Raw genomic sequence first — 26,740 nt, 5'->3', positions numbered from 1 at the left:
TTTGCTTTTGTTTGATTTTAAGATGTGTGAAGAGCAATAGACAACCCCCTTAATTAAGAGCCCAGTGATTACAGCATTCATCTATGTGTGAGGCATTAGATTCTTGCCTCGGGAYAGGACACAGGATAGTTCAGTGGTTAGGAGGTAGTCCTAAAAATGAAAGGTTGTCTGATTTGTTTTGATTTTTGTAGAGTCTTTTGTAGCCTATACCATTAAATACAGATTATGAGAAACATTCTTGAATGAGAAATAATAAAAACTGCTTTATCAGCCAAGTTCTTCCCAAATACGTAATCTTTCTGTCTATCTCTGCTAAGATGGGATAAAAAAAGAGTAAGAGAAATAATTTTTTGGGAATTTTTTTTTGATAACCAGACTGTTGGCGCACTGTTTCTGGTAGTTCGTGTAATGATCGTCTCYGGGAAAATGCCTTCATTTCACCCCTGTACAGTGCTGTTACCAGAATAGGATTCTGTCTCTCCTAACTCAGGCAGGACATCCTGTTTCTGTTTGTTTTTCAGGCATCCACATTTAATCATCTTGGGAGGAATGTCCTGCGTAGCTATAGTGAAGTGATAACTCTGTGGAATCTGCTTGTGAAAAATGAGATTCTTATGGAGAATAAAGAACGAGACAAATTTTTCTRCTTTAAGATAAAGAGTACAAAACAGGAATTTAATTTCACAGTTGCCTATCAGAATCTGCCAGTGGTAAGAAAGAAGTACAAATGTGGTTTTTCTGACTTGGCATTACATGTTTTAGGTCTGTCACCTTTCTGAGAGATGTCATGGTTAGTGTCCAGGCCTAAACACCACTAAGGATCCTTGTATTTCTGTCCATTTTGACAACCTGCAAAGTTAAATTAATTTCATTAAAATAAATAAGTCAACAGCATTGTGCATTGCTGTTGAGAGTCCTTCTCACCTGTTTGGGAAGCCATCTACAGATAGAAATGCAGGGAGAAGAGGGCAGAGAGGAAATGTGGGCCTGAGAAGACACCTGTAGATGTGATTGCTTATTTTGATGCAGACCTAAAAGATTCTGCTAACAATCCTGAAGGTATTTTGCTTGCAAGTGTGCGTAGTAACAGGCTGGTTATATATGTAATTCAAGCCCCAGCATTGCTCCTTATCTATCATAATGTTTAAATAATTTCTACCTTGCTTGGCTTCTTCAGCACATAACTATATTATCAACTAGATGATCAACTTCAGTCAAATATTTTGGTCAGTTCTTAGTAGTATGTAAAATAAAATGAAAAAAAAACATATCAGATTATCTTTAGATGAGGTGAGTGGTGTACTACTAATGTCACTTTTAATCCYATATAAACTGAGATCAGGAGCAGAAAGGAGTAGTTGTGTGAAGAGACAGCCTCACTGTAGCCTGCTAAGCTGTGTGTCATTTCTGAATGTGAACCCAATAAATCTGATGCAAATGTCCTTTCTTCTCTTGGTTGCATGATTTGGGCTGCAGCCTAAAAAGGCAAACATTTCTGTGAAGGCTGTATGGACAGACCGTGAAAGTCTACCTGTGGTGCTGCAGTTTGAAGGACAGCTGGAAGAGCTTAAGAAGGAGAAGATGCTCTATCAGAAACGTGGAACTCTCCATTTTAGGTTCAGTAGCTATTTTTCTACCTCTGAGGAATATTTTGGCCTAAATTTAATATACATATTGATGCTCATGGGGAAAAAAATGTACAAAACTGAAGTACTACATTCACAGAAGTTGTGTGTCCTACTCTGGTCTAAGCTTGCTCCAGCCCACTGACTCCATGGGTTGTCTGTCTAAGTCCATTCAGCCTTCACCCTTGTTATTGAAATGATAATGAAGAAAGATGTCAAGAGCAGTAGGCTGTGCATGCTGCGGCCAGGTGTGTTAGGAATCCTATTTGCAGTACAGTCTCATTTCGTGAAGACAGCAGGATTTCTGACATGGCCACAGTAAGTGATAAGAAATTCCARAATTTCAGTCTGACCCCTGAGGCCATCCAGATGCTTTTCTGCAGAAAAATTTTTCCAGATGCTACTCCTTAGCAATGATACAGCTGTTTTAAAGCCAAACGTTTTCCCCCTTAAAACATAAAACAAATGATATTTACATTTGAGAATATGTTTTCTTTTTTTTTTTTTTTTGGTAAGAATGAGTACATGGTTTTAGGTATTGGCTACCAGAATTTCTCCCTTCATGGTATATTATCAAAACACAGCTTGAAATCCTCCCTAAAAATGCATGCTCAGACATGAGAAGCCCAGATCATTGCTGAGGAGAGCTCAGCTTTCTTAAGACATAGAAGGTCAACAGGAGTGCAGAGCTGTCTTAGGAGCTGCTCTGCTTCTTAGACTGAGCTAAAAGGAAACAAAGCACTGAGATGCCTTTTCCATAATGGGATAAGTATGTGAATGAAAAATGAAGAGTTGTGTCAAGTATCCTGTGTAAATATTGTCCAATGTCTGACTGTAAATGTTACTGCATTTTCTAGGCATCTAAGAAAAGGCAGGTAAGTATTTAATAAAGAGCTAACATGTTGCACTTGCATAGTAAGTAGTAAACTGCTCAGAGAACTAGCTGAACATATGTTGCGTAGGATTGTCATGATACRGATATTGTTTGTACAGGAACAGAGAATGTACTTGCTAGTTAAAATTTTAAAAGCTGCCCTGAGTATCTGGACATTCTGTACCTGTTTGAAATGGATTTTTGGTATGTAAAGTGTATGTATTAAGTCTGGCACGTCATAGTTYTAGAGAGTCATCCTTTTGCATGCTCTGACCAGCATTTCTCAATCCAGAGAATTTTCACCAGAAATTCTAATAAATGGGTGTAGTTTATATGAAGCTGTAATTACAATGACACTCTAAGTTCTCATAGGYCCTGGTGCCACATGCTTTGCTTTAGTACCTGTCATATTAATCACATGTGCAATTGAAAGTTTTGGAGTTTCAGTGAAGCTTTGTTTTCTCTTTGTGGTTGCCTTTAAATCTTTTACATTTGTTCATTCCTTATTTTGTTCCAGGCATCCATTTAAACTCCTCATTCCACAGAGTTTCCTTCTTCAGGAGACATTTACCATTGTCAAAATACAAAAGCAGTACATTTTGGAGACAAAAGCTTTGATAAATGAGCTGGAGGAATTGGTTCAAACTTTTACACTAGGCTACCAACCTGAAAACCCCTATGTAAGTAATACTTGGTCCCAAAATTTCCTTTAATATGACATACCAAAAAACCAAACAGACAGAAAATTAGTAATTTACTGCACATATCTTATGTTCCTTGCATTTCCTTTCCTTTTAAACACTTGCAGATTTGTGCTGGTTTAGCTCATCCTTATAACTACAGGTGGTTCCCCAAAAATGTTGAAATATGCATTTTAACTCGAAGTCACCAAATGGTGAGTGTATTTCATGTTAAATTTCATTTATAAGAAGAGATTCATTACCAGTCTGTGTAAATTTGCAGTTTACTGTCTTTTCAGACCTCGCTTGCTTGTAGGACTTTAGCTCTTWCCAGGTAAATGTCACAAGCAAAGTTCTCTTTCAATTGATGTTAAGCATTAATAGTATTGTAAGTAGCAAACATTGGAAAAGATTCCAGGATCTGATCCTAACCTGTCTAATCATCTTGCTTACCCAATACAATTATTTGCTTTCTCTGCTTTGCTTTTTTTTTTCATTCTGAGCCACAGTGTAAAAATTCTCAACTGCAAAGGCCTCTCCCATCTGTCATAATACTCAATGCAGTTCACCTACGTTCTTGGCACACAGGTGAAGCAGGAAGTTGAAGCTACCTTGAAAGTCAATAAGGAAGATGTTCTCAGCTTTCTAGGAAGCTACCAGGACAAATCCAGTGAGGCAGATTTCAGGCATCTTTTATATGTGGATGTGACTCATTCATTCCAGGTATTGATGCTGAAACTGGACCTTATTTTAGGATGTACAGAAAAAGAAGTTCTTTCTTTCAGAGAAAGTTTCTGTCTTCATTTATATTGTTTTAATTTTTGTGTCTTGGTGGCTGGTTTTCCGCTTTATGTTTAGAACTGATTCTTCAGTGTTTGCAAACTTTCTTTCCATTTCTTTTAATAAAATCCTYGTGGTAACAAAAGCTCCCACATTATCAATCAAGGCCAAATAACAATCAGTATCAGTACTGTCTTGTAAGAAAAACACTCATCCTTTGTTTTCAGACTTCCTCAGCAGTGACTTGGGTAAACTTTTATGCATGTTTGTTTCTAAACATTACTTACTTTATGCTAAAAGTTCGGATAGCAAATAACACAAAACAACCGATATGAACCCAGTTATTTCTACATTTYTGCTTTGTCAAATAGCTCGAGTTTCCACAAGCAGTGACCCTAAGTGGGGAGCTGTTTTCTGGGCAAACCAAACGGGAAGACTTTGACTACAGTGTGAATGCAAAAGCCATGATCAACAAGAACGATTCCTCACAGGTCAGTTCCCTGATTATTGCGGTTTCATTGCATGGACTTGTCACTTCTGCAGCTCACTCGCTGTTTGGAAGACTCCTGACCATTAGGGYTGAAGTTCTGTTTTGCTTGGAGAGCCAGCATCAAAACCCCATTGCTGAAGATTTGTGTTATGTCTCCTGCTTGCTGTGCACACATTTCACCCTGAAACTTTGTACTGTGAATTACTTTGGGATTGCACTTTCAAGGTGGGAGAACAAATGTGCATATATATATATATATATATATATATATATATATATATATATATACACACACACATACACTAGAAATTTGTTCAGCTTATAGGGAATCCAGTCAGCCACAGTAGAGAGGCCAAAATCATTAGGATGGCAGTTAACTTTTTATGGATGGAGCTTGTTCTCGGTAGATGGCTGTATCCAATGGGAATAGGTGGCTTGTGTTTTGGTTGAAATTCAGAAAACTTTGGAAAAAATCTCTCTGAGATTCAGGTAGATTTATACTTGAAATGCAGTATAGTTTTTCATTTTTGCGGTTTTACATATATTACATTAACTTTTTTTTCAAGTCAGCTGAAAGGTCCTGTGGTAGCAGGTTTTGGGAGGCCTGTTGGCCTCTAGAACCACTTGAGGTAATTCTGAGCCCTATGGTTAGGATGAATATAGAGAGAAAGCCTAGAGCGTCCCATGGGCAGTGGGGATAGAAAGGGCCTSCCAAAGGCAGTATGGGCCTGGGTTGGCCYTAGGACAACACTTGCTGTTCAACAAACGCTAGGCCTGGTGGCTGCAGCCTCCAGACTGATGGTTTTTGATAGAGAAATTGCAATTGTGCTATTCCCAGTTGTGGTACAAGCTCGTGGCTCCAAATAGCTCTGCCAAAGCCAGCCTTTTGTACCAGAACTAGGAGCCTAGTTGTGAAAACGGAGGAAACTGTAACTTCGACAATATTTATTCAGGAAGTTCTTTTTAGGAGCATAGTGCATGAATGATTTGCAAGCAAGGAAAAGAGATCCTGTCTGGGGCAAAAAAGATCAGTTTTATTTTTACTCCTTCTAATTTAAGGAACATGAGAGCCTCCCAAGCCCATCTCTCTCTTTGATCTAACTCCTCAAACTTATGTTTCACTGTTTGCATTATGGTTCCAGATGCTTAATGTCCTGTGTTTGTTTTCTCTGTGCCTAGGTCCAAGCAGCCCTGAAGAGTTACGGTGAGAGCAACCTCAATGGATCTCTTTGCCTTTATTCCAGCGGAAGGGACATGCTAGTGCTGGAGGTTGCTGTGAACAATGAAACGAGGAGGAATGCCAGAGCTGTGGGAGTGAGCGCTTCCCTCCATCATGCAGTGTGGACAGAACCAGAGTCAATGCAGTTCCACTTAAGGGGCAAAATGTTTCCATCGAGGTAGAGAAATTGCAGTCTTGGTTAATAGACGTGAGACGAGAATTGGATCTGTTATATAGTTTAGAAATCCCTTATTCTGCTTCCAAAATACACCCTTTAARTTATTTTAATGTATTCAATCTTCACTGTTTTATAACGCTTTAAACTCTTGTCATATAAATGGAATGTGCCACTTTATAGACTTTGTTCTTACAGTTATGTAGTTCCAAGGCCTCCAGCAAAGGAGACACATGGTCACGAAGTGAAATACAAGAAATTCTATTTAAACATAACAAATAAAACTTTTTTACTGTAGGAGTTGGCCAACAGTAGAACTGGTTGCCCAAAGAGGTTGYGGAGTCTCCATCCTTGTAGGTATTTGAAGCCTGATCAGACAGTCTTGAGTAACTCCCTCTAGCTGACCCTGCTTTGAGCAGGGGGGTTGGACTGGATGATCTCCAGAGGTGTTTTCCTTAGCTGTTCCACATAGAGAAATCATTAGAGTGCATCTGTCATTTCTGGCATCCAGTTTCTGGCTAACAACACATGGCAACAGGGACATGTGCAGAAGAGCCATCCAAACAGATGCCCTCAGGTAGGAAGAATCCCCCTAGAAACTACTCTGGGTTCAGTATAGGCAGAAGCAGGGAGGCACAGATAGGCTGAAATTTTGTCTTCTCGGGGTTCTCTCCAAACAGATGCCCTCAGGTAGGAAGAATCCCCCTAGAAACTACTCTGGGTTCAGTATGGGCAGAAGCAGGGAGGCACAGATAGGCTGAAATTTTGTCTTCTCGGGGTTCTCTCAGCTAAGTGTGCCGGGCTGCTCATCAATAACTTCAGACTATTTAAGCAAAAATCTCCTCCTCAACCTCCTGTACTGATCTCTTGTAAAATCTACTCTTTTTCTCTGTCGAMATACAGAATGTGCACTGAACATTGCCAAACAAATGGCATGGTTTTACTGCAGGTTGTCAGATAGACTAAGATGAATTAAGCACTAAGATGACTTTGCTGACATTTTTTTTGTCTATGTTTTTAGACTTTTGATATCTTCTGAGCTAAAGCTTAATGACAACAGGCTTCATGTGGATTTCATGGGAGCTAGGGAGCAGAAAGTTGGTCTTGTCATTTCCCTAAATGGAAAAATTCGGCACACGTTTACTGAATTAAAGGCTATACCTCGGCTTCTTGCTCTGAATGGATTGCTGAAGCGCAAAAGCGACATACAAGATGGTATTTTATTTATTTATTTAGGAAAAAAGATACTCACTATTACCCTCAATCAAAAAAGCTAAAAAATAAGATACACCTGCAGTGAAAATTGTCATTTACTCAGATGTGTCTTCACTCACCTGATCAACAGTTCATTTTCCATACTAAATGCATCCTTTTGCATTAAATGCACTTCTGTAAGGAATGCACTATGGATAAATGGTGAGTGTCTTTTTTTTCCTGTTCCCACTTCTGGGATGCAGAGGAGCTGCAGACTCGGGCACTCGCCCTTGCACGGGCTGCACGGAGGGGAGGATGTCACTGCAGAGCTCCAGAGGGATTGCGTATCCCGGAGCAATGTAGGGAGCCTTTGTGGAAGGGCGTAATTCCTCTGTAAGCTTGCCTTTAGAAGAAAGTGCACTTGTTTTGGCCTGCAGGCCAGGACTTATTTTGTGAATAAAAAGAAATACTTGCTGTAAATGCTATATATTCCTATGCAGTTTGTTCTCAACACATGCRCTTCTGCTAGTAGATAAACTGTTCTCTTAAGAGCCAATTTTCTATCTGAATTAGGCTAAATTATCTATTGTAATCATTTGAAATGCTTTTGCTTCTTCATCGTATTAAACTAATGATTACTTTGTATGTTGCTCGTAAAATCCTGGTCATTTCCATGCCAAAGGGCTCTCTGCAGTAATCATTTCTGTCTGTTACAGGTAGCATCAGTGTGATGATCAACAATGCACGGTATGGAATTCATCTCAGGAACAGGAAYGTGGTTGGCAATTCCAGCATGCACAGCATCACTTTGGCTGTGTTTCAGAATGGCAGCCAGGCAATACCCATGGAGACAAAGCTGAAAGGACACCTGGAGCTGAGTGAAGAGCTCAAAAGAGGCTTCGCTAGTTTGCTGGTGGATGATGAAGCTCTTTCTGTGGATCTTTCCAGTGTTATGAGCCATGAATGCATCAGGGTCAGTGGGAATTTCACACATAATATCAGCTCGTTAAAAAATGCAGGTATGAAAAAACCTCTGACTTGTTTTACATACGGTGTAGSAGTATAGAGGTGAATTTGTCTGAATGGGTGCAGACCTGTGGAATTTGCATTTGCTTGCACTAGGGCAAAAAGTGATCTGGTCGTAACTTCAGTAACATCCACATTAATATCATCAAGAAAGCACAATAGGATGGATACAGAACTACTGTAAGCTATTTGAAGTGTTTTAAAATAAATGATTTTTCTTATACGTCTTTATCTCTGCATATTGAGCAGTTAGTGCATGCTGATCAGTTTTTCTTAAGCATGTATTTATACCCTTTTTTAGTTCAGACCATAATTGAAAAAAATCTTGAATGTCATTGAATGTATAAATCACTTGGAAGAATTGAATATTCCGAGTGTTGTTTCATAAGCAAAATAAAGAGCTGTTCTGAAGTTACCAGTAATTTTAGATGGGCAAATTGCCTTTATCCCTTTGGACTTAAGTCTGTTTTGAACCTTTCTAATAGCCACTTATTGGCGTTGTACACAATAAACATTGCCATATATTCTTTATTGAGAAAGGAATAATCTTTAACTTCCAAGGTACATATTGTGTTTTAATTTAACAAACACTTAAAGATTTGCATATGGTAGGTAATGTTCTTTGTTCCTATAACTATGCGGCAGATAGTGCTGTCTCCTGTTACAAAAAGTGATAAAAGTTCTCTCTTTAATCTGTAACTTAGCTTTTGTGTATTTTACAGGCAGGGACAGCCCAGTAGTMTCGCTTGTGCTGATGTTGCTTCCTTCCCTGTCATTAGGATTGCCCTTGGAAGGCTTTCTCACTGCCATGTGCAACCGTGTCACAGCGAATCACACCCTTAGGATAGCCCTACGGAGTGGGAGCGAAGGGATTACTGCTGTATTTGAAGGTCAGAGACTGCCTGYAGAGCCTCCTAATTCCCAGCTCTCTGTGAGCTTACAGCACAACATCTCCAAGATAAAGAGCCTTGGGATCCCCTTTATTGTGGCAGCTGCTGGCCATTACCAGGTAAGAAAAGTTCTGCCTGTGATTGATCAAAAATAGTTTTGCTAGAAATTTAACACTTAGGTTATTTCTGTGTGCTGTTAAGCATGGCACTCGCTTCACTCCAAAAGGGGGGCTGCATTTTTGAGATGTGTTAAATTGCTGTGTGAAAGGAAGGTGTCTTCAGGGCTTCTAGTTACACAGCCTGTGTACCAGTCGTCTGAAATCTTGGAGCTGAATCTAGATTAAGTTAGCACAGTCAGTTCAGATTTAGAGGAAGTACCACACCACCTAGGATGGTAGTCCTAGGGATGGTAGTCTTATCCAATCTCATTTTTCCTTTATAAATGGGAAGTAAGTGAGAGAGCCTAATGCATGTAACATGTGTCCATGAGCCTAGGAACTGCATTGCTTCTTATACCTGATTATCTAGTTAGTGTCATCCACCACGCCTGCTAAATAGCCAAGGAAGGTTTAATATGGCTTTCCCYTTGGAAATCTCAAAGCACAGAAACATAATGGATCGTATCTGCTAGTCCAGGGTGGGTACGGAGCATTCAGAAGGTCTATCATGACAGGAAGATCTACCTTTGAAGTGAAGCTGTGTTGAGGAATTTGTGCTTCCCTTTTACCAGTGCAGCTGCTGTGATACAGGCTGTGAGGTTCCAGCACCATCCTTATTTACTGAACCATTTTCTGCYTTTGCTAGCCTGTGATTTTCTGCCTTTACTCTAACTGGGATGTTGTCATTTGTGTCTTTCCCTTGTATGGTTTCTTCTATGCTCAGAATTTCAGCAAAGGGAGTGCTGCAGAAGTAACAACCGTGGTGGAGAAGGAACAGTTCCAAGTCAAAATAGAGAAGAAGGCTACTTTTGGTGCAGTGGAAATTTCCCTTTCACTTCTTCATGATGTGGGAGTCCTGATAAACATTGTCCCGCAGGCTGTCCAGGTTAGCAGAAACCCTGTTACATGCTGTATTTGATGTCACCTTCTGCTGTTCATTCTCAGTTGTTCAAATTAGCATCTTGAGAAAGTGTTAGGAGATCAGAAGGGAGAGATTTTTTTCACAAACAAGACCAACACAAGGTTTTGTGTTAACTGCTTGAAAACCTGCTCTTTAGTGATTAGCGAAACGCAGCAGCTAACAAAACGTACATGGCATGAAATTGCAGGGTGCGTATTCCAAAGGGTGCTTGTCCAGGCATGACAGTGTCCAGCCCCTTTCCACCTTGCTAAAGCGGGGCTTGCAGGTGAGCACCTTAGCTCTTTGTGGGTGCAGTGGTGTGAAATGGAGAGAATGGGAGAAAAAAGGCAGTAGTTTTTGCAGAGCCTCCAGCCACTGCGGACTGTGGCACAAGGCACAGCTGAYGGCTTTTAAAACGCTGAGCAAACTACTTGTGCCAGGGGTGTTTTCCAGGTTGCACATAGGCAGCACCACTGTCTCCTGCCAAGATCAAAAGCCAGAGCATCAAAGTCTGTTTACCAAGTGACAGTTTCCTGCTGTTKGAAAATAGTCTTTTCTTTGTCTTCTCTGGTAATATTTGGGATAATAATGTAAGATTAGAGACATAATTTAGCCTCAGATCTGTTAAATGTTTTATCTTTTGGAGACTAATCTCTGAACTTTAATCTAAAAGCTATGCTTTAATATTTTCCTGCTCTTTCTCTTGAGAGAAGCYATTTAGTTTGGTACTTTGTGTTTTTGTCCCTTCTGATTTTATGCATGTTCTGAATGTGCTATGTTGATATGCCAACAGGTTGCTTGCAGGGGAGAAGCCATCTCCAAACAAATTTCTGGCTTTTGCAGTGGAGACATTGCAAATCATCAGTCTGAGGTATGGACTTTSTTCTTAAACTTTTCTATTAACAGCATACTTACCTTAATTACCACTGAAAAGCGTCACAGACTGACTGCCATTTCCATATGCATTCCAGTGGCACAAGACAGATCCCAGTTTTTTCATGTCATCTGGGTCCAATCTGCATAACTCTGGTCACTCTTGCTGAAGTCTATGGGAAATATAAGGCATTCTMACATGCTATTTTTGTGTATAGTAAAATGATAATAAAAGCAATAGCAGTTGCTTTTTTGTTATTAAAAATTGTTTTAACAGCTGAGGGGGAAGCTGTTATTTTTATTATAGAACTCTGAAAGAAGACCCTGGGCCCTTCTCTCTGTTCCTGTAGGCAATTACTCACATGTAAGACGGATACCAAATGTGTTTTCTCTCTGACAACAGTTTCTCTATAATTTCATAGACTCCGGCGAAAATTTCACTAAATGGGTYGGTGTATACCAGCAACTCTACAGTTGGCTTCTTTGGACGCATTTCTTTAAACGAGATGTTTGCCTGCCTGCAATTCCATGGCACCTTCCACACCCAGGCCAGTCTGGAGCTTGCCTTCAAGCATTCCCTGCCTCCGCTTCAGTCTCTGGGTGTTGCCAGAGAGAACCAAGTGAGGGTGGCAGTCATGAGAAGTGACAGGTATAAAGGCATGATTGACATTGTCCTTGGGCACTGCAGTTTAAAAGCAGATGGAGAAGTGAGCCTGGCAAGCAATGAGACACGTACAGCATGGATGCTTACTCTTCAAAACAAGTGTGGCAGTGTGGAGGTAACAGTTTTGATGGTTTTTTGTATGGTGTTGTAGTCTTCGTATTTTATATCACTATGAGACACAGAGGACTCTATCCTGACACTTGTATTTAGGGGAAGGACAGTTTAGTTGTTAAAGCGGTTCTGCCAGAGCAATGAGTCAAATATTTGCCAAGATATTATATTAAAAATGTAAAGTTGGAGTAACAGAGTGTTACTATTGTTCCATAAAATAGTTGCTTAATCCCAGCTTTTTTAATAAAGTAAACTTTGGTCCTAAAATATAATGAAAAGTGAATCCTTTTGTGTGAAACTTCAGGGATTTYCGTGGGGATTAGGAACTTAATGGTTTTTATTAAAATGTTTTTGGAGGTTTTGTTTTTTCATACCATTATTTTTTGGGATCATTTTTGGGTTCAGAAAGAAGAAATGCTTTATCATTAGTTCAAAAAATGAGGAAAACAATTGCTTTACATTATGTACATTACATAATACAGTCTTTTCTGTTGCAGATGGTGGGACTGCCTCACGCAGTAGCCTTCGAGGGCTCGTTCGAGCAGAACGGCTGCAACATTGGCTTGTTGATGGACCTGCAGTGTGATGGCAGAACAGCTGATGTGCAGCTAGAGGCTTCCTGCGAGCATGAATACACAGTGCAAGGGGTGCTGAGGCATGCAATTCCCTGGCTCCAGGAGCTGGGGCTGCCTTTGGAAAACTCCCTGCTCTTCTCTGCAGCCACAGATGCCAGCGCTGAAAGCATTTTGGTGCTGCAGGCTGGCCCGTGCAGCCTTAAGGCTAGGGGAGATGTCTACATTCAGAGCAAAGCTGAATGGACACTGGAAACAGAAGCAGAGTGTCACCTTCTGCAGGTAAGTATTTAAGGCCTTTTAAGAAAGATTTGGGATCAATGAAGGCCTTCTGGGGATTTAGTTAATGTTKGGGGTTTCACAGTCACTCTATAGACATATGACTTCGAGCAGACAGAATGGATCTTGTGATTCACAGATATTTTGTATGGACTGAGATTAGTTTTAAATTCTTTGCTGCTTGTCACATTGGGAAAGTGRTGTGGTCTGAGTGAAGCAGACACGGTCAATAATTTTTGCCTTTCTGAGAATTACACAGTTTGTATTTTTGTAAATGTAAAAGTTCTTGTACATAAGGAGGTGGTAGATTTGGTGGGCTAGTCCTAAAATCTTCCCTCGGATATTATAGAGCCAAAATTGTCACCTTACTTTTGGGAAGGAGGTAAATGGCAGTGCTGCAGCTGCAGTCTGTCTGTGAATGTAGCATAAAGCCTCATTATTCATATGCTAAAAGGAGAAAAAAAACCCTGTCTTTTCAACCTGTGTGTATAATCTAAATGATTTTTTTTATGTCTCTTGATAGAATCTCGGTGTTCCGGCTCAGTCACGGCTCACAGGGTATATTCAGAAGGAYATCTGCCAAGCAGGGTTCCTGTGTGTCCTTGAAGCGGACGGCAAGGCAGCCCGTCTCGAAGTCAGAGCAGAGTGCGAGCCAAGGACGACCCTGGAAGCTCACTTCAGGCATGAGTTCCCGCAACTGAAAGGAATTCCAAGGGAAAACAAACTGTCTGTCACGGTACAAAAGGAATCAAAGTATCATATTGACATAGGATTGAATTCAGGTGCTTGTGAAGTTCAAATGAATGGGCACTTCTACTGTGAAAAGAAGCTTCAATGGAAAATGTTTATCGAAAACAAATGCCAAAMAATTCAGGTATTTGGAAGAATCTTTTTTTTGTATTCTTGACTTGTTACATCCAATTGTGAACTGGAATCTTACTGTTTCACCTCCTAAAGTCAAAAGAAAGTAGTCTGATTATTTCAGTGGTAGCAGATTTGGATCTTAGAAAAGCAATCTCTTCCTTTTATGATATATCTTATATTTGGAGCCAGCCATTCACTCCTATTTGTGCTGGCAGATATATCAAAAATAGAGACATCTTTAAAATGCAAAAGAGAAAGAATGTAAAAACTTTTAGGAAATCTGAAGTTTTCTGAAACAGTTTGGGCGTGCTRCCTGATATAATGGTTTTATACCAGGTGCTATTATAGCTATTAATTAGGAATACAAAATTTCATGTGTATAACATTTGTGGATAAATATAGAAGGGGATTTCTGTTTTGCCTTTCCATTTCTACAGGATCTTGGAGCACCATTAAAAATTGATGGTTCAGGCTACATTTTGATGGATAAAACAAACCTAGATTCACAGACATTGATGATTGTTGATGAAAATAAATTGCAAGGACTCCTTATACTGAAAGCCACTGAAGTAAGTATATTACAGGTCGTTAAAATGAGTGTACAAAGTGCCAGGTGACACTGTAAGCTGTTCCACTGGGAACAAGTAGACTTTAGTAATAAATGCCAGAATAAAATACAGATCTTTGAGAATTTAACAGTAAAGTAGATGTATAGGAAAACAGGATACAACCTGTGGCACTTCCAGAATCATTCTCTGGTTATATTTTGTGTGTGCATTTAAAAAAAAAAAAAAAATCTACTATTTGGTGTTTATGTTATTTGTTATATATTGTGTGTCATATATAATCTGACATGTAAAAGCAGGAATGCCAGTCTCATTCCAGTTATACTGCAGATCCTGTCTATGTAATGCAATGTCTATATAATGTAGCCCAGTCACCATGAACGTGTACAGCAGTGGCCACAAAGCAAAAAAGATTGTGATTCACACAGTGATTTACAGGGCAAACTTGCAGGCAGTGATTAACAGTGCCGTGCTTCTTCAGCAAGACACCACCACCCCAAAGGCTGCAAGACTCTTGCTTTGCTGACGGTTACAWATTTGCTCCTCTTTTCATCGGTGCAAAAGGGAGGAGTACACATAGAAGCAGCTCCTTCTTACCGAGCRTTCACTTGCTTGCCACAGCTGGTAACGTCTATGTATTTCTGTGCTGTGTTTTTAAACAACAACAAACCCAGCAGAACAGCAGGAGTTCATTACCACCAGAAAGAGATGGTTGCACCTTTTCTTCTTTTAGCTGAAAGATATACTTTGTAGTGTCAGCCCTATGCTTGATTTTTCTCTGCTTTTTTTCCTTACATAACTTCACTAAATTCAGTGTAATTGGATTTAAATGCATTTAATTTAGTTATTTTAAATTTTAGTTGATTAGTTTTATTGTAGGACAGGTGAATTTGCTGAGTTTCTGGTTGAACCGTGTCTGGCTGCAAGCTTTGGGCTCTCCACGCACTTTCTTGTATGTCTTGTGAAATACTAACAGGGAAGACAGGAGTTGGATGCACTGCTAACTCATAACATTCAAGGAGCTGCTGACATGGGCATTCCTGCAAGGACATTAATTGATGTTTCTTCAGAAAGAAACGGGCACCTCTATAAAAGATTTATTCAGTTCTCCGTGAACAACAAGCAGGTAAGTGTCTCCTCTGTGTTAATAAGATGTGCAAGGGAGGTTGGAATGAGCTAGTGGGTTGGAAACTGCTGCTTTTCCATTTGGAATAACTGGTCCTTGCAGAAACTCTCTGTACAGGTGCTGCTTTGCTGTTAAAGGCCTTAGGTAAAGGAATGACAACTGGACTGTGTGCCGGATCCACAGGCCGAGTATAGTACAGCATGAGAGCACTGAAGAAGTGTCTTCAGTGTGGGAATCAGGCAAGAGATCTAATCTATTAATGGCCTGAACCTGTAGAGGAAATTGAATCAAGTCGTGGGCCCAAAATGGTACCCAGTATTGTTAAAAATTGACTTTTTTGGCTTCACTGAGTGTTAGGCTTGCAGACTGCTGAATACCAGCTCCCATGTATTTTCTGGTCACTCTTGCTGCATAATCACTTCTAGCAACAAATCTGATACAAAAATGAYGTGTGATTCCCATTTGTAATTTATCCAACCTGTCTTTTCAAGTGTCTTCACCTAGTGCAGGTTCATAGATGTGTAGTGAGGAACTAACTTTCCTATAGTTACATTTTTGAAGGGTTTTTTTTTTTTTTCAGTAGGACAGAAACAGTAATTGCATTTAATCAGAAAAGTGGCGATCAGAGCTGTGTCACTGTTAAGKTTTGTCATATTTTATTTGGACTAAACAGATCACCGAAGAACTGAGCTTTGTCCAGAACTTGGATGGTGTGTCTCTTAACTACAAACTTACTCATAACATAGAAACACTGAAGGCTTTCCATATAGAAAACAGGATTGAGTTGCAGGTAAGTTACCAAACGATGGCAGAGGAGATGGGCATCCAGGCTGGAATCAAGTCAATAAGGAAGGGGAAACTGCACMAGTTGAATGGCAACAAATAGTGGTCGTAGATGTGACTTTGTAAGTGCTTGCTCTGTGGAGGAAATCGTTGAATTGTGGTCTCATTGTCAAAGGAATAGGATTTTACTCATTCTGTTTTGAACTTCAGCATCTTTTGGATGTTTTCACTTGAGATATGCCAAGGTATGTGTCTATAACTGTGTTATGTTACCAAATGAGACAGGAAAAGTTTTCACCGGACCTTCATTAACAGATCTTTCAGCTGGAACTGTCCAAACCAAAGAAAGAAGCCCAAATAACATGAGCTCTACTTTTTATAAAGATCCCTTTTCACAAATTGTCCTTGTCTCGCATAGGCTGCCTTGGACCTGAAACCAATCAAGCGATTTAGTATTGAAGAGCACTAYGGTGGTTGCCTGGTGGTTCTTGAAGGACAAATCCAGGAGTTTGAAACAACTACAGACATAACTGTGAATTTTCAGCACACATGGCCATGGTTGCTACAAGTCAGAGTGCCACCATCCTTGCAGGTATTACTTTTATTTTAAAAAAAATGTATACACTGCCCTTTATTTATAGTATAACAGCCCATGGCTTGAACAAGGACTACCATTGTGTACTGTACACACTGAAAGATGAGATTTTCTCTAGGAATTTACAAACTGTGGATGGTTAAAATACTATCCACTAAAATAAGAAGAATTTAYTAATTAGCTTATTTCAGAACAAGACCATTCCATTCTGATGAGTGTTAGTATTACCCATATTTCATGAGTAATGTGGCTCCTCTAAGAATACAGTTTCAGTACATTGTATCAGGAACTGGAATATTGTTCCTGTGGTCTTAAAAGGGAATTTTACACTTAAATAAATACTTCCTTAAGTGCTGTCTTCAGGAAAGTATGGAAGTATCTTCAGTAAACATTTGCAGTATGCATGGATCAGAGATGCTTTATATAAGTGTATATTTAGGGTGGTTTTTCTGGGGGAGTGGGAAGAACCTAATGAGAGTTTGACAAAAATCAGCAAGACTAAAGTGATTTGAATTTCATTCACTTGAATGAATGATATAAAGGTTGGATTTTATATCAAATCCATTCACTTGATGGATTTGATATAAAGTTATGATTGAATAATGAAAGGCTAAGTTTTTTTTTTTTGTTAATGCATATGCTGTTTTAGATAGATGTGTGTTTTGAAGGAAGAAACACTACTCAAGAAAGACGTATGCTCATTGCAGCTGGGGAAACATCGGTCACGTACATGATAAACTCTCATTATGTTGGTCACCAAATGGATATTTTTTGCCAAAGTGTTCATAACAGCGAGACATTACAGGCCTCTGGCTACCCTAAGGCAATCAGTGTGAATCTGAACTTACAGAAATTAGGTAAGGACATGCTGTTCTTTGCRCAGTTCCTCTTATGTAATAGCTCTGTGAGGATGTTTTGGCTGTTCCTTTAACAGCTGCAAGCTGATTCACTAAGACTTGTTGGTACTRCCTAAAAAGAAACATTTTTTGTTGTCTGTGAATAAAGTTTTATTCTTAAACTTCATGTATTATTAGTTAGGTGGCATTGTTTTTTTATTCAAGAAAATATTTTATGTGATACAACACCTAGTGWAATAGGTGATCCCGAGGATACTCAGCTGCACGTACTAAGAAACTCTGTGGTTTCTTAGTGGTGGTTCAGCATCACTGAATGTATTTATTACAGAACAYAAAAAGTATGAATCCCAGTGCGAATGTAAATTCAAAGTGACACCGTTCTGTCATTGTTATTTAGAAAACAAAGCCAAGACTATCTGCGAAGTCCGATATGATGACAAAGACATAACCGTGACTATGGATGTTGACACAGACTTTGAACTATATGGGACGTTTGAATTCATGGCAGAGGTGAAGCATTCAGTACCACTCCTCAGTCATCTGGGACTTCCCTTCCTCTTTAAAGTAATAAACCATGGATTTTTGTTGTGCAATAATTCTGCATATTGTAATCCTGGGAAATTACAGCAGGTTTACACAYGTGTCGGTGGGAGGGGATCCGAATCTTTAACCTTAAGTATACAGTTGATGGTTTGTTTCCAGGCATAGTCAGGAAGTACCTGAAATCCCTGTTTTCCCATGATTAATCGTTTCAGGAAAGAGCTCGTTTACTGTGGCTTCTCATGGTCGTTTCCCACCTGGTACAGGTTGCTAGCAAAGTAGAAAGGATTTTTGATAGAAAGCTGTTTTCCTTCGTGTCTTGGTTAAACTGCTTGTAAAATATCTTCCTGAACTTTGGCTTCAATGTCTCTCAATCCATACAGTTTTGGAATACAAATTATTTGTATTTATTAACTATGCAATGAGGTGAACAAAGTCTGTGCCTTTTCATCCCCTCATAGAAATATCATCTTTTCTTGTAATAAGAGGTTTTGTAGCTAGGATACAAGCATAAAAGCTCTTCTGAAGATACATCACTGTGAAGCCTGCATAATATGTGTCAGTTTTTAAAAAAACATTTAATGACAATATTTTATTAGGAAATAATACATATAACTCCTTCTTCTCCCACCTTAATCTTTAGTGAAATGTCTTTTTATCCTCTAAATGCTCCAGTGAGGAAAGGAGACTAAAGATGATGTGCAAAGTATGAACATAATCATAGGGCTTAAGACCACTGTTTCCACTGACTTTGGTAAACACAGGTGTCGATGCCCAGGTCTCAGCCTCCGAGAGGGTTTGTTTAGCAGTTTCAGGATGAAATCTGATGAGGAAGCAGATGTGAAAATACTAGAAGATTTCTGGAGCTCAATCTATTTTCTTTAAAACAAAAAACAAAACAAAACAAAAAAAGGTAGAGAAAAGGTGATTTCAATACAGCATGCAAAAAAAGTAGATAGGATATTAAATGGCTTCTTAATTTAGTGGAGAAGATTCTAGGGACTCTAGACTTAGACTGGAGAAGAGCACATTGACAATGTGGCTAATATTTGACAACTATGTAAATCGTAAATGGAAACACAGAGAACAAGGAAAGGGAGGACATCTGTTGATGCCTTTGGATTAAGTCTGGAAGGCACCTAGGAAGCATGTCTGTCTGGAAGATCAACTCCAGTCAAAATGGTACGTTTTGGTGGATAATTCAACYCCAGTTAACTGAGATGCTGGGTAGAAGCCATGGCCTGTGATGTTTTTCCTCTCCTCAGATGGCAGTTCATGAAGTGCTGACAGAAAATGAAATTACAGGAGCTCTGGAGCTGACAAGTAAAGAAAACACAAGCTTTTTCTTAGCCATCAATAGGAAAAATGATCAGCAARGGTAAGAGGGTCATTTTGGATATTGAACAAATATTGTTAGGCTGCTGGATTCAATGGAAGAAGTTATTGTTCTCTTTGCCAAAGCACTGGTGAATTGGGTCACAAATCCTTGGTTAAGTGCACAGTGGGCACCAAACAGCCTAACCTGGTCYAAGTGCTCAGGGAAGGGACTGCTCTTTGTAAGGCCAGAACCTGTGCTGGGCTTGGGGATTCCTCAGCTGAACTTGTGCAGTCACTGAGAGCCAAGTTTCTGAAACACCAGTGAACAAACACTTTGTTTCTTCCCTTTAGTGAGGAACTGACCATCAAAGCCTTCCAGAACCTTCCCTGCTTTCTACAGTACCTCCCCAGTGCAGCAGGGCTTTCTTTCAAGGTAACTGTGTGCAACTTAGCCATCACATACATCACTAYACCCTAGCCGCAGAGGTGGTAGCTGAGCTGCATTTTATCTCACCTGGGCATCTCTGACCTTGGTGGTGCTGGTGGGGATGTTGGTGCCTTCCAGAGCTACCACCATTCAGAACCTTTTGCAGGGAGGTTGTTCTACTTGCCTCTTGCATCTACAGCGGAAACGAGATCTGTGCGACTCCTTCCAGGGTGGTGTTTAATAATTCTAACTACTGAGATAAGAGAGATTGGGTAGAAGACAGCTCAGGGTCTTGGCTTTGTGCAGTGGAGCCAAGCACCGCACAAAGTGAGCGAGGAAGATAAAGGTTGGATGAGGAAGGTGGGCAGGGTCCCTTGTCGGTCGCACACAGCAGTGTTAGTCCTGCAGTAAGTGCTCACACACACCCACGTTTCTTGTGCTTATTCACCATAGGCTTTTTCATGGTTCTGCCTACAGGGTGCCTCCTACAATGTGAGCATAAAGGAAAATGATAAAGCAGACTTTCTTAGGTCCTGAGAACCACAATATRATACATTACAGCAAAAATACAATGCCAATAATTATGTTTTCTCTCCCCTCTCTCCTCCCTCTTCCTCTCTCCTTTTTAATTAATGGGAACTTCTAAAGGTAAATTACGATGTGAGTGAAGCAGACGGCAAACTCTTCCTCCGGATGGAAAACGAAGATTTCAATTTTACAGCTAAGCTGAGTTTCACTGGGACTAACTATACCAACATCATTGAAATGATGCACACAATACCTCAGGTTGGTACCCTCAGCCCAACTGGCAGTGGTCAAGTCAAGCTGTGGTTGTCCTGTCTCTGGAGGGTGGTATTGCGACGATGACAAATGTTGAAGGTCAAGTCCAGCTCCAACTGCTTTACACATCTTGCCCCTGATTTCTCCTGTAGCAGGAGCAAATTTTTGGCATGTTGATGAGTTGGGTGTCCAACAATGTTTAGCTGTTGTTTGAATGATATTTGTGTACTCTATAGGCAGAGCATTGGATACATAAATATATAGGAAATATTACAGACAAAGCTACTGCCAAACTTGATTAAGCAGTTGCCACACATTTTTCTTTTTACAAATAAGGAAGAGGAAACCATATGTATTATTGTTTACATTATCTGCTGGATTTATTCTTTAAAGCTGGTGCTGTTGATGTCATAAGGAGGATATTATTCAGTAAGCTACGGAAGCAAAATACACAATAAGTGAAACCAAACATTGTAAAGAAAATGTTCTGCCCTCTCTGCTCGTTATGTGAGGACATGACTTTCTGAAGGAATGAAGGCAAAGGGAATGCATGGCTGCTTATGCAAAATCAGTGATTGCAGGCTTTGAGTAGACATTGGGTCTTGTATCACACCTTTTATAAACACTTTCCTATGGACAGAACCCTTGGAGTGCAYGGCAACATATTTACACATTTAAGTGTTAAACTTTTCAGTGAGCTTAGCGTTTAATGTGCTTCCCTTTTTTATTCTCAGTTAAAAAGTCTTCCAAGGCAGCTGGTGCTCATGACAGTTTACCAAAAAAATAATGGAAGCCACAAACTGAGGCACGTAGCTCTCTGGGATGGCAAAGAGGTGAAGGCAACAGGCACTTACACTGGTTTCTTCCCAAAGCTAACTGGAGGCCATAAAGTTAATGGTAAGCTGCTAAAGTCTTTTGCAAGTGTTGAKAGCAGGCTGTAAAATGGACAAAATCACATAAACCTGATTTCAAAAGGCATCTTCGAATGGTGTCAGCCCAGTCCTTACCAGATATAATTTGCCTCAGTTRTGCCTTGCCTTCAGCACAAAGTGAGCAGTCACCCTTACCTTCCTTTTCTCCTTCCAGTGGAGCTTTCCCATCCTCTCTCCATCCCTTTCCCTTGGCACGTCAGGCTTGACGCGTACGTGGAGCATTCGGCACAGAGTCACCAGGATGACCTGACTCTGGTTTGGAACGACAAGCACCAGGTGGGTGCAGCAGCTCAGGGGACACACATGTCAGGAGAATTTTGGGAACTAGCAAATTRTGGCGTTTTTTGGGTTTTGTTTTCCTTTTCTTACAAATAATAAATGAAAGGCATTAAGCAAGTCAAGGAATAAAATAGGAGCCAAAATGTCTTCTCTCTGGAATGTGTAGGATATAATGACAGTAGAAGATAAGCAGTGTGTATCCTTGGTGGAGATATTAAGGGCATAGTATTTTCCATGCATTAACCCCATATGCTGTTGTGTAACCAAATGCAATTAAATATGTATTGTACAAAGCACTGAGTTATGGATATCCCCAACACTGTGAGAGGCTGTGAAACATCCTTTGAGAGTAGATGGAAAGAACAGCATAAAGTTGGGCTCAAAACAGTCAGGGGAAAAAAGTAAAATAAAATTAAAAAAAAAAAAAAAAAGACAAATGAACAAGTTGTAAGGAATTCACAGCAGGATTTTGAATTTCATGAGCTGGCAGGGGATGAAGAGATCCCTCTGATCCGTGACAGGGATGAAGAACTTCTGGCTGCTCTTCACTCCTASCTGCTGAAGTGCCATGCACTGTGCTTACCATTTGCAGCATTACTGATTTAATCAAAGTTCTGTTGTCTTTTGTTTTTTTCTCTTCTTTTTCAGTGAAATAGCACTTTTAGTACAAAAGTGGTGCAACAGATAACTTTTCCTTTTTTAGAAGTAAACAAGCATTATTATTTCAAAATATAACAAAAATGCAGCTAGACTTAGGAAAACTTTGGTTAAAATTAGCTACAAACGTAGTTGAATTAGGGAGCTCACTGACTTGCAACAAATGGTGCCTACTTTAAATAGAAGTCTGAAATGCAGGTGTATGAAGGCTGCTGAAATTTTATTCTTTTCTGAATAAAAGAAAAGGTAGTCCATAAAATACGTTATGCCAGGGAAACGTAAATTTATCTACAAACAGAATCTGAATTCCTTAAACACTTTCTGTTTACAAAGTGCTAAAATTCCTAATTTGACTTYAGTAGTAGTAGTAGTAAACATAAATATGTGTAAATAAATGTCATACATATTAATACATAAATATGTACTACTACTTTAGTAGTAGTAAACGTAAATATTTAGATTAAAATGTCATGGGAAATGACTCAAGGGAGTCATTTCTAGTTGTATATGATGCCTGCCAGCAAAATGACAGAATCTGCCTCAAACTATAGCCACGTAGGAAATTCAGGTAGCAAAAATACCCTTGTTTGAACATTAATTTGTCTGGCTTCTTTAAGAAATTACACCTTTCGGTATATTTTCCAAGGAAAAAATATAGAAAATTCTTGCTGTGTGTCAGTATGTGGGAGGTTTCTCCTGTTCCTGCTGCGTCGGTGTGTTCGGAGCAGGTATCGGCGGCGGCGGCGCTGAGGTTCGGGCGCGAGCGAGTGAGCTGCAGAGCTGCCCTTTCCCTCCCGTTTAACTTCACTCTGCGGCAGCTGGAGGTCCGATCCCTGGCGGAGACACGAGGCAGAAAGTACAACCAGCAGGTGAGATAACGAGGGTGCAAACTACAAACCCGTATTTACTGTATTTCCTGCTGGTGGTGTGGCTTTCATCCCAAGCAGCTGTAGAATTGGGTATCATCTGAAAAATGTGAGAAAAACATCCAAAACACCAGCCTTGTTCCCTTCTCTGAGCACAYGCACGTGCTTTTCTCAAGCGTGACTCTGCACCATTCCCTTTAGCTGATGGCACTTGGCTTGCTTGTCCCCTTCTTCCATGCATTCCCCCTTCCTGAACTTATACATGTTAATCAGATCCCCTCTCAGCCTTCTCTTCTCCAGAGAAAACAGGCCCAGCTCACTCAGTCTCTCCTCGTACGAGAGATGTTCCAGTCCCTTAATCATCTTAGTTGCTCTTTCCCCACTGCATGAAGTCCTTTCTGCTAGTGTGTTCTGCAGGCTCCTGTTTCACCGGAGAAATCCGTCTCTCCTGTGCTAGGTGCAGCTCGTGTGGAACGGCGGGCAGCCCGCTGAGGCCCGCCTGGCCCTGGAGGAGAGGTCSGGGACGAACGTCACCGCGTGGGACGCTTGTGCCACTCTCTGCCCAGGGCAGGTACGGYCCCAGGGCCCCACAAGGACCACGGGGAGCTCGCTTTGCACCCCTCAGGCTCCAAGATTGGCAGCTTTTTCCATCCCTTATCATAGGAAAAGCTTTTCCTTGACAGCTCTTTCACCTGTATTGGAGGAAGAAAGGTAAAACCTCTCTAGAATTCTGCTTCTTGTGGACAGACACATTTGTATTTGGGATTCGGTCCCCACCAGACCGCAATCATCAGCATATCCAGTTTATCTGTAGRGATTGCTGCAGCCTTTCAGCAACCTTTCAGTGGTTCTCCCAGGGATGTATTTTTCCCCAGAAACATGCTCCTCTAAAAACGTTAATACTGAAATAATTAAAGAATAGTAATATGTGTGTCTTTTTTTCACCACCTTCTTTCAGCTCCAGGCAGTACTAAATATGGGGCACTTCARTGCATGTGGGTCCCTAGAGCAAACTGCAGTGTTGTTTAAAGAATATCTAGATCTGAACTGGGATGACAAAAAATTCAAACACAATTTGACTTACGAGGTAAGTAAAGTCCATTTTATTTGCTAATTCACCATACGTTTTTTTACAGAAGCTGCTTTCGATAGATGTGATTTTTTTTTAATATAATTTTTGAATTGATTTCGAGAAGGCTTCTGTAAAGTATCATTTTTTAATGAAATACTGATGAAAGGTTTCGTCTTGCAGATGATCGCCTTTTATGTATGTCTCTTTGCATAGGAAGAAAGCTAAATGTAGAACAAATAAGAGTAAATTTACTTGTTATGACACAACTAAGAGTAAATTTACCTGCTATGAAACAAGTAAATTACTTGTTAGGCCTCATTTTGGCCTAAAATTGGCAAGACTGTTGAGGTGGTTCTGCAGAGTGGGGCCCAGTAACAGTGGCCAAGTAGAAAATGTATTTCAAATCCCAAGACCACAGGGGCCAAGATGAAGTTGAGAGCTGGGGGAGCGGGCAAGGAGGGGTGTCTGTGGGTCTGCTGCCTTGTTTAAACTCTATTTTCTTGGCGTATTGCAGAGAAACGGCTTCTTGTATCCTGATAAGCTTCAGTTAGAAGTCACTTTGGAAAACGTTTTCCTGACTTCGTGCACTACGCAGAATATTCTGGGTAAAATAGAAACAAACTACTCATCCTGGCTGGACTATTACRTAAACTTTGGATCCTGCGACCTTCCAACTGTGAGTCTCTCATGAACCTATTGACTCTGCTTCACATTTAATATAACTACTGTTTTGGAGCCTACTCCAAAAAAGGAGTAGGAAAACCACTGTTTTCCTCAGATGCGACTTTTCACAAGAATTGCCATTCTTCTCTGACTTAAACCATAAATTAATAGTGTCTTTCAGTGGACCAGGGAGCATGGTCATGTTTTTCACTTCACCGTCTCCTCTTTTTCTGTAGGCCCTGTAAACATTCCCACTTCCTCCATGTTCTTTCTTTTTTATTCCTCTCTCAAAGGTCTTCTGATTTCGTGTTTCTGGAGAATACCAGAACAAATTCATGCGTGATTAGAAAAGAAATTAGAGAGGAATAAAAGGGTTTTCCTTCCCTTCTAGGTAAAAATACACTTTTTTGGCCTGCTGTGCTGATAGTCATGGATTTTTGAACTTYAGCCCTCCCATGGGCTTCCTTCTGTGCAAATTTTGACCTGAGAGTTTAATGTAGATAGCGGCAGCCATAAAACTTTGAATTGGTAACCAGCATGGTCTCATTGCAGTTTCCCAATGGGTAAAACATCTAATTTGGGTGTCTTGTTTACTGTCAGAACTGGTTGGGCTGTTAGCAATGGGAAACAGCAATCACATTCTGATGCTGACGACATTTTCTCCAAAAGCAGCGTGTTAGTTAACTGTGTTTAATAGGAAAAATGAATATTCATATCACTTTAAAATCAAGTGCCTCTGTATCCCGTGAATCCTGTTGTACAGAAGCACCCAAACGCTAGCTAGATGGGTTGGGAAGCCTAAGGAAAAATTAAATTGTCTTAATCGAATACAGTTGCAGGTCAGCTGTTCCTCTTGTCTTAGGCTCTAATCACTGACCCTGCCACATTAAACGACAGTGTGTGCTAACAATCTTATAGAGCCTCTTACTGGTTTGTGCAGAACTTGTTTCTGTGGAAGGATTAAGCTTTAGCACCTTTTTTAATCATACTTAGGTAATTGCTTTCTCTGGAAAACATCAGCTCAACAAAGGAGATATTATTTTGCAATCCGAGAGCAGATTCCACCTCGCTGATGGAAGAGATGATGGGCTGATTGGAGTATCCTTCAAAAACAAGAGCACAGCTGATGAGAAGAACTATTACATGGAGATTGAAGTGAGTTTTAATTTTAATTTTACTACCACTTATCTTTCTTTTAAAGACAGATTACCACCTAGTCTCAGAACTGTTCAAATGCAGCCAGCAACTTACTTAGAAAACAGAAGGAAAGCACAGACTACAGAAGGATACATTCTGATTTCTTTAGAGAATTTATTTTTATGTTGTAGACAAAGTGGGATTGAGAGAAAGGAAGGCACCAACGTGAGTTATCTGCAGAAGTCAGTGACAAACACAGTTCGTGTTTATCAGCTGCAGTATGTGCAGTTTTTTCAACAGCTGTTATTGTGGCTCACCTTTTTCGGCAAGACTTCTGAAGCACGTAAAGGCACCACAGCAAAAATAAGGGGAAATAAATAGGGGATTGAAAGAAAATATTCTTTACCAGAGAAAGAACGGGTCATTCTGAGAAGGGCACTGAATGCATGGAGGCAGACTTCTTATTTTGCCCTTGTTCTTAGTTTCCTGTGACACTAATCAGGTAGAGAAGCTGATGGTGGCAGTGAGAGTGGGATGGAAGACAGGAATAAAAAAGAAAGAAGCCAATTTGGGTGATGCCACCCAGATTTAATGAGCGATGTGGGTAGTCGGTCCGAATTGAGAGAGTAGGCTCTCCCTTAAAAATAATTAAATAAAGATTTAGAGAGTTATTCCAGCAGAAGACGCATGCTGAATCTCCCCCCTGTCTCCTTTCAAGGATCGTTGTTACAGACAGAGCCCAGGCTGCTTCACCTGGGCTCCCTTGCT

At 40.2% G+C, this 26,740-nt stretch overlaps 2 protein-coding genes across 2 annotated transcripts in view; both read left to right on the top strand.

The window, feature by feature from the left end:
* The first annotated feature begins 1,934 nt into the window (after positions 1 to 1,934).
* On the top strand, positions 1,935 to 7,985 carry LOC112958174. The gene is made up of 8 exons (XM_026051980.1): positions 1,935 to 1,943; positions 2,483 to 2,500; positions 3,768 to 3,902; positions 4,331 to 4,450; positions 5,629 to 5,846; positions 6,865 to 7,058; positions 7,754 to 7,784; positions 7,861 to 7,985. Exons 1-8 carry the CDS (start codon positions 1,935 to 1,937, stop codon positions 7,895 to 7,897), a joined length of 762 nt encoding a protein of 253 aa, XP_025907765.1. The 3' UTR covers positions 7,898 to 7,985.
* A 3,535-nt stretch (positions 7,986 to 11,520) lies between these two features.
* The window catches only part of LOC112958172, a 17,238-nt gene continuing 2,018 nt past the window's right edge, over positions 11,521 to 26,740 (top strand). Inside the window, exons 1-19 of the mRNA XM_026051979.1 lie at positions 11,521 to 11,664; positions 12,158 to 12,514; positions 13,035 to 13,247; positions 13,813 to 13,944; positions 14,918 to 15,067; positions 15,741 to 15,857; positions 16,269 to 16,442; positions 17,095 to 17,302; positions 17,700 to 17,812; positions 19,108 to 19,220; positions 19,511 to 19,592; positions 20,235 to 20,372; positions 21,101 to 21,263; positions 21,453 to 21,574; positions 22,963 to 23,103; positions 23,558 to 23,671; positions 24,059 to 24,187; positions 24,687 to 24,848; positions 25,829 to 25,990. Coding sequence (XP_025907764.1) covers positions 11,521 to 11,664; positions 12,158 to 12,514; positions 13,035 to 13,247; positions 13,813 to 13,944; positions 14,918 to 15,067; positions 15,741 to 15,857; positions 16,269 to 16,442; positions 17,095 to 17,302; positions 17,700 to 17,812; positions 19,108 to 19,220; positions 19,511 to 19,592; positions 20,235 to 20,372; positions 21,101 to 21,263; positions 21,453 to 21,574; positions 22,963 to 23,103; positions 23,558 to 23,671; positions 24,059 to 24,187; positions 24,687 to 24,848; positions 25,829 to 25,990 — 2,934 coding nt within the window. The remainder of the gene's footprint in view (positions 11,665 to 12,157; positions 12,515 to 13,034; positions 13,248 to 13,812; positions 13,945 to 14,917; positions 15,068 to 15,740; positions 15,858 to 16,268; positions 16,443 to 17,094; positions 17,303 to 17,699; positions 17,813 to 19,107; positions 19,221 to 19,510; positions 19,593 to 20,234; positions 20,373 to 21,100; positions 21,264 to 21,452; positions 21,575 to 22,962; positions 23,104 to 23,557; positions 23,672 to 24,058; positions 24,188 to 24,686; positions 24,849 to 25,828; positions 25,991 to 26,740) is intronic.

This window comes from Nothoprocta perdicaria, unplaced genomic scaffold (assembly GCF_003342845.1).
Source record: "Nothoprocta perdicaria isolate Ctin4 unplaced genomic scaffold, notPer1 scaffold_81, whole genome shotgun sequence".
Lineage (NCBI taxonomy): Eukaryota > Metazoa > Chordata > Aves > Tinamiformes > Tinamidae > Nothoprocta > Nothoprocta perdicaria.
Note: the sequence above shows the minus strand (reverse complement) of the source record. Positions and strands in the feature narration are given on the sequence as shown.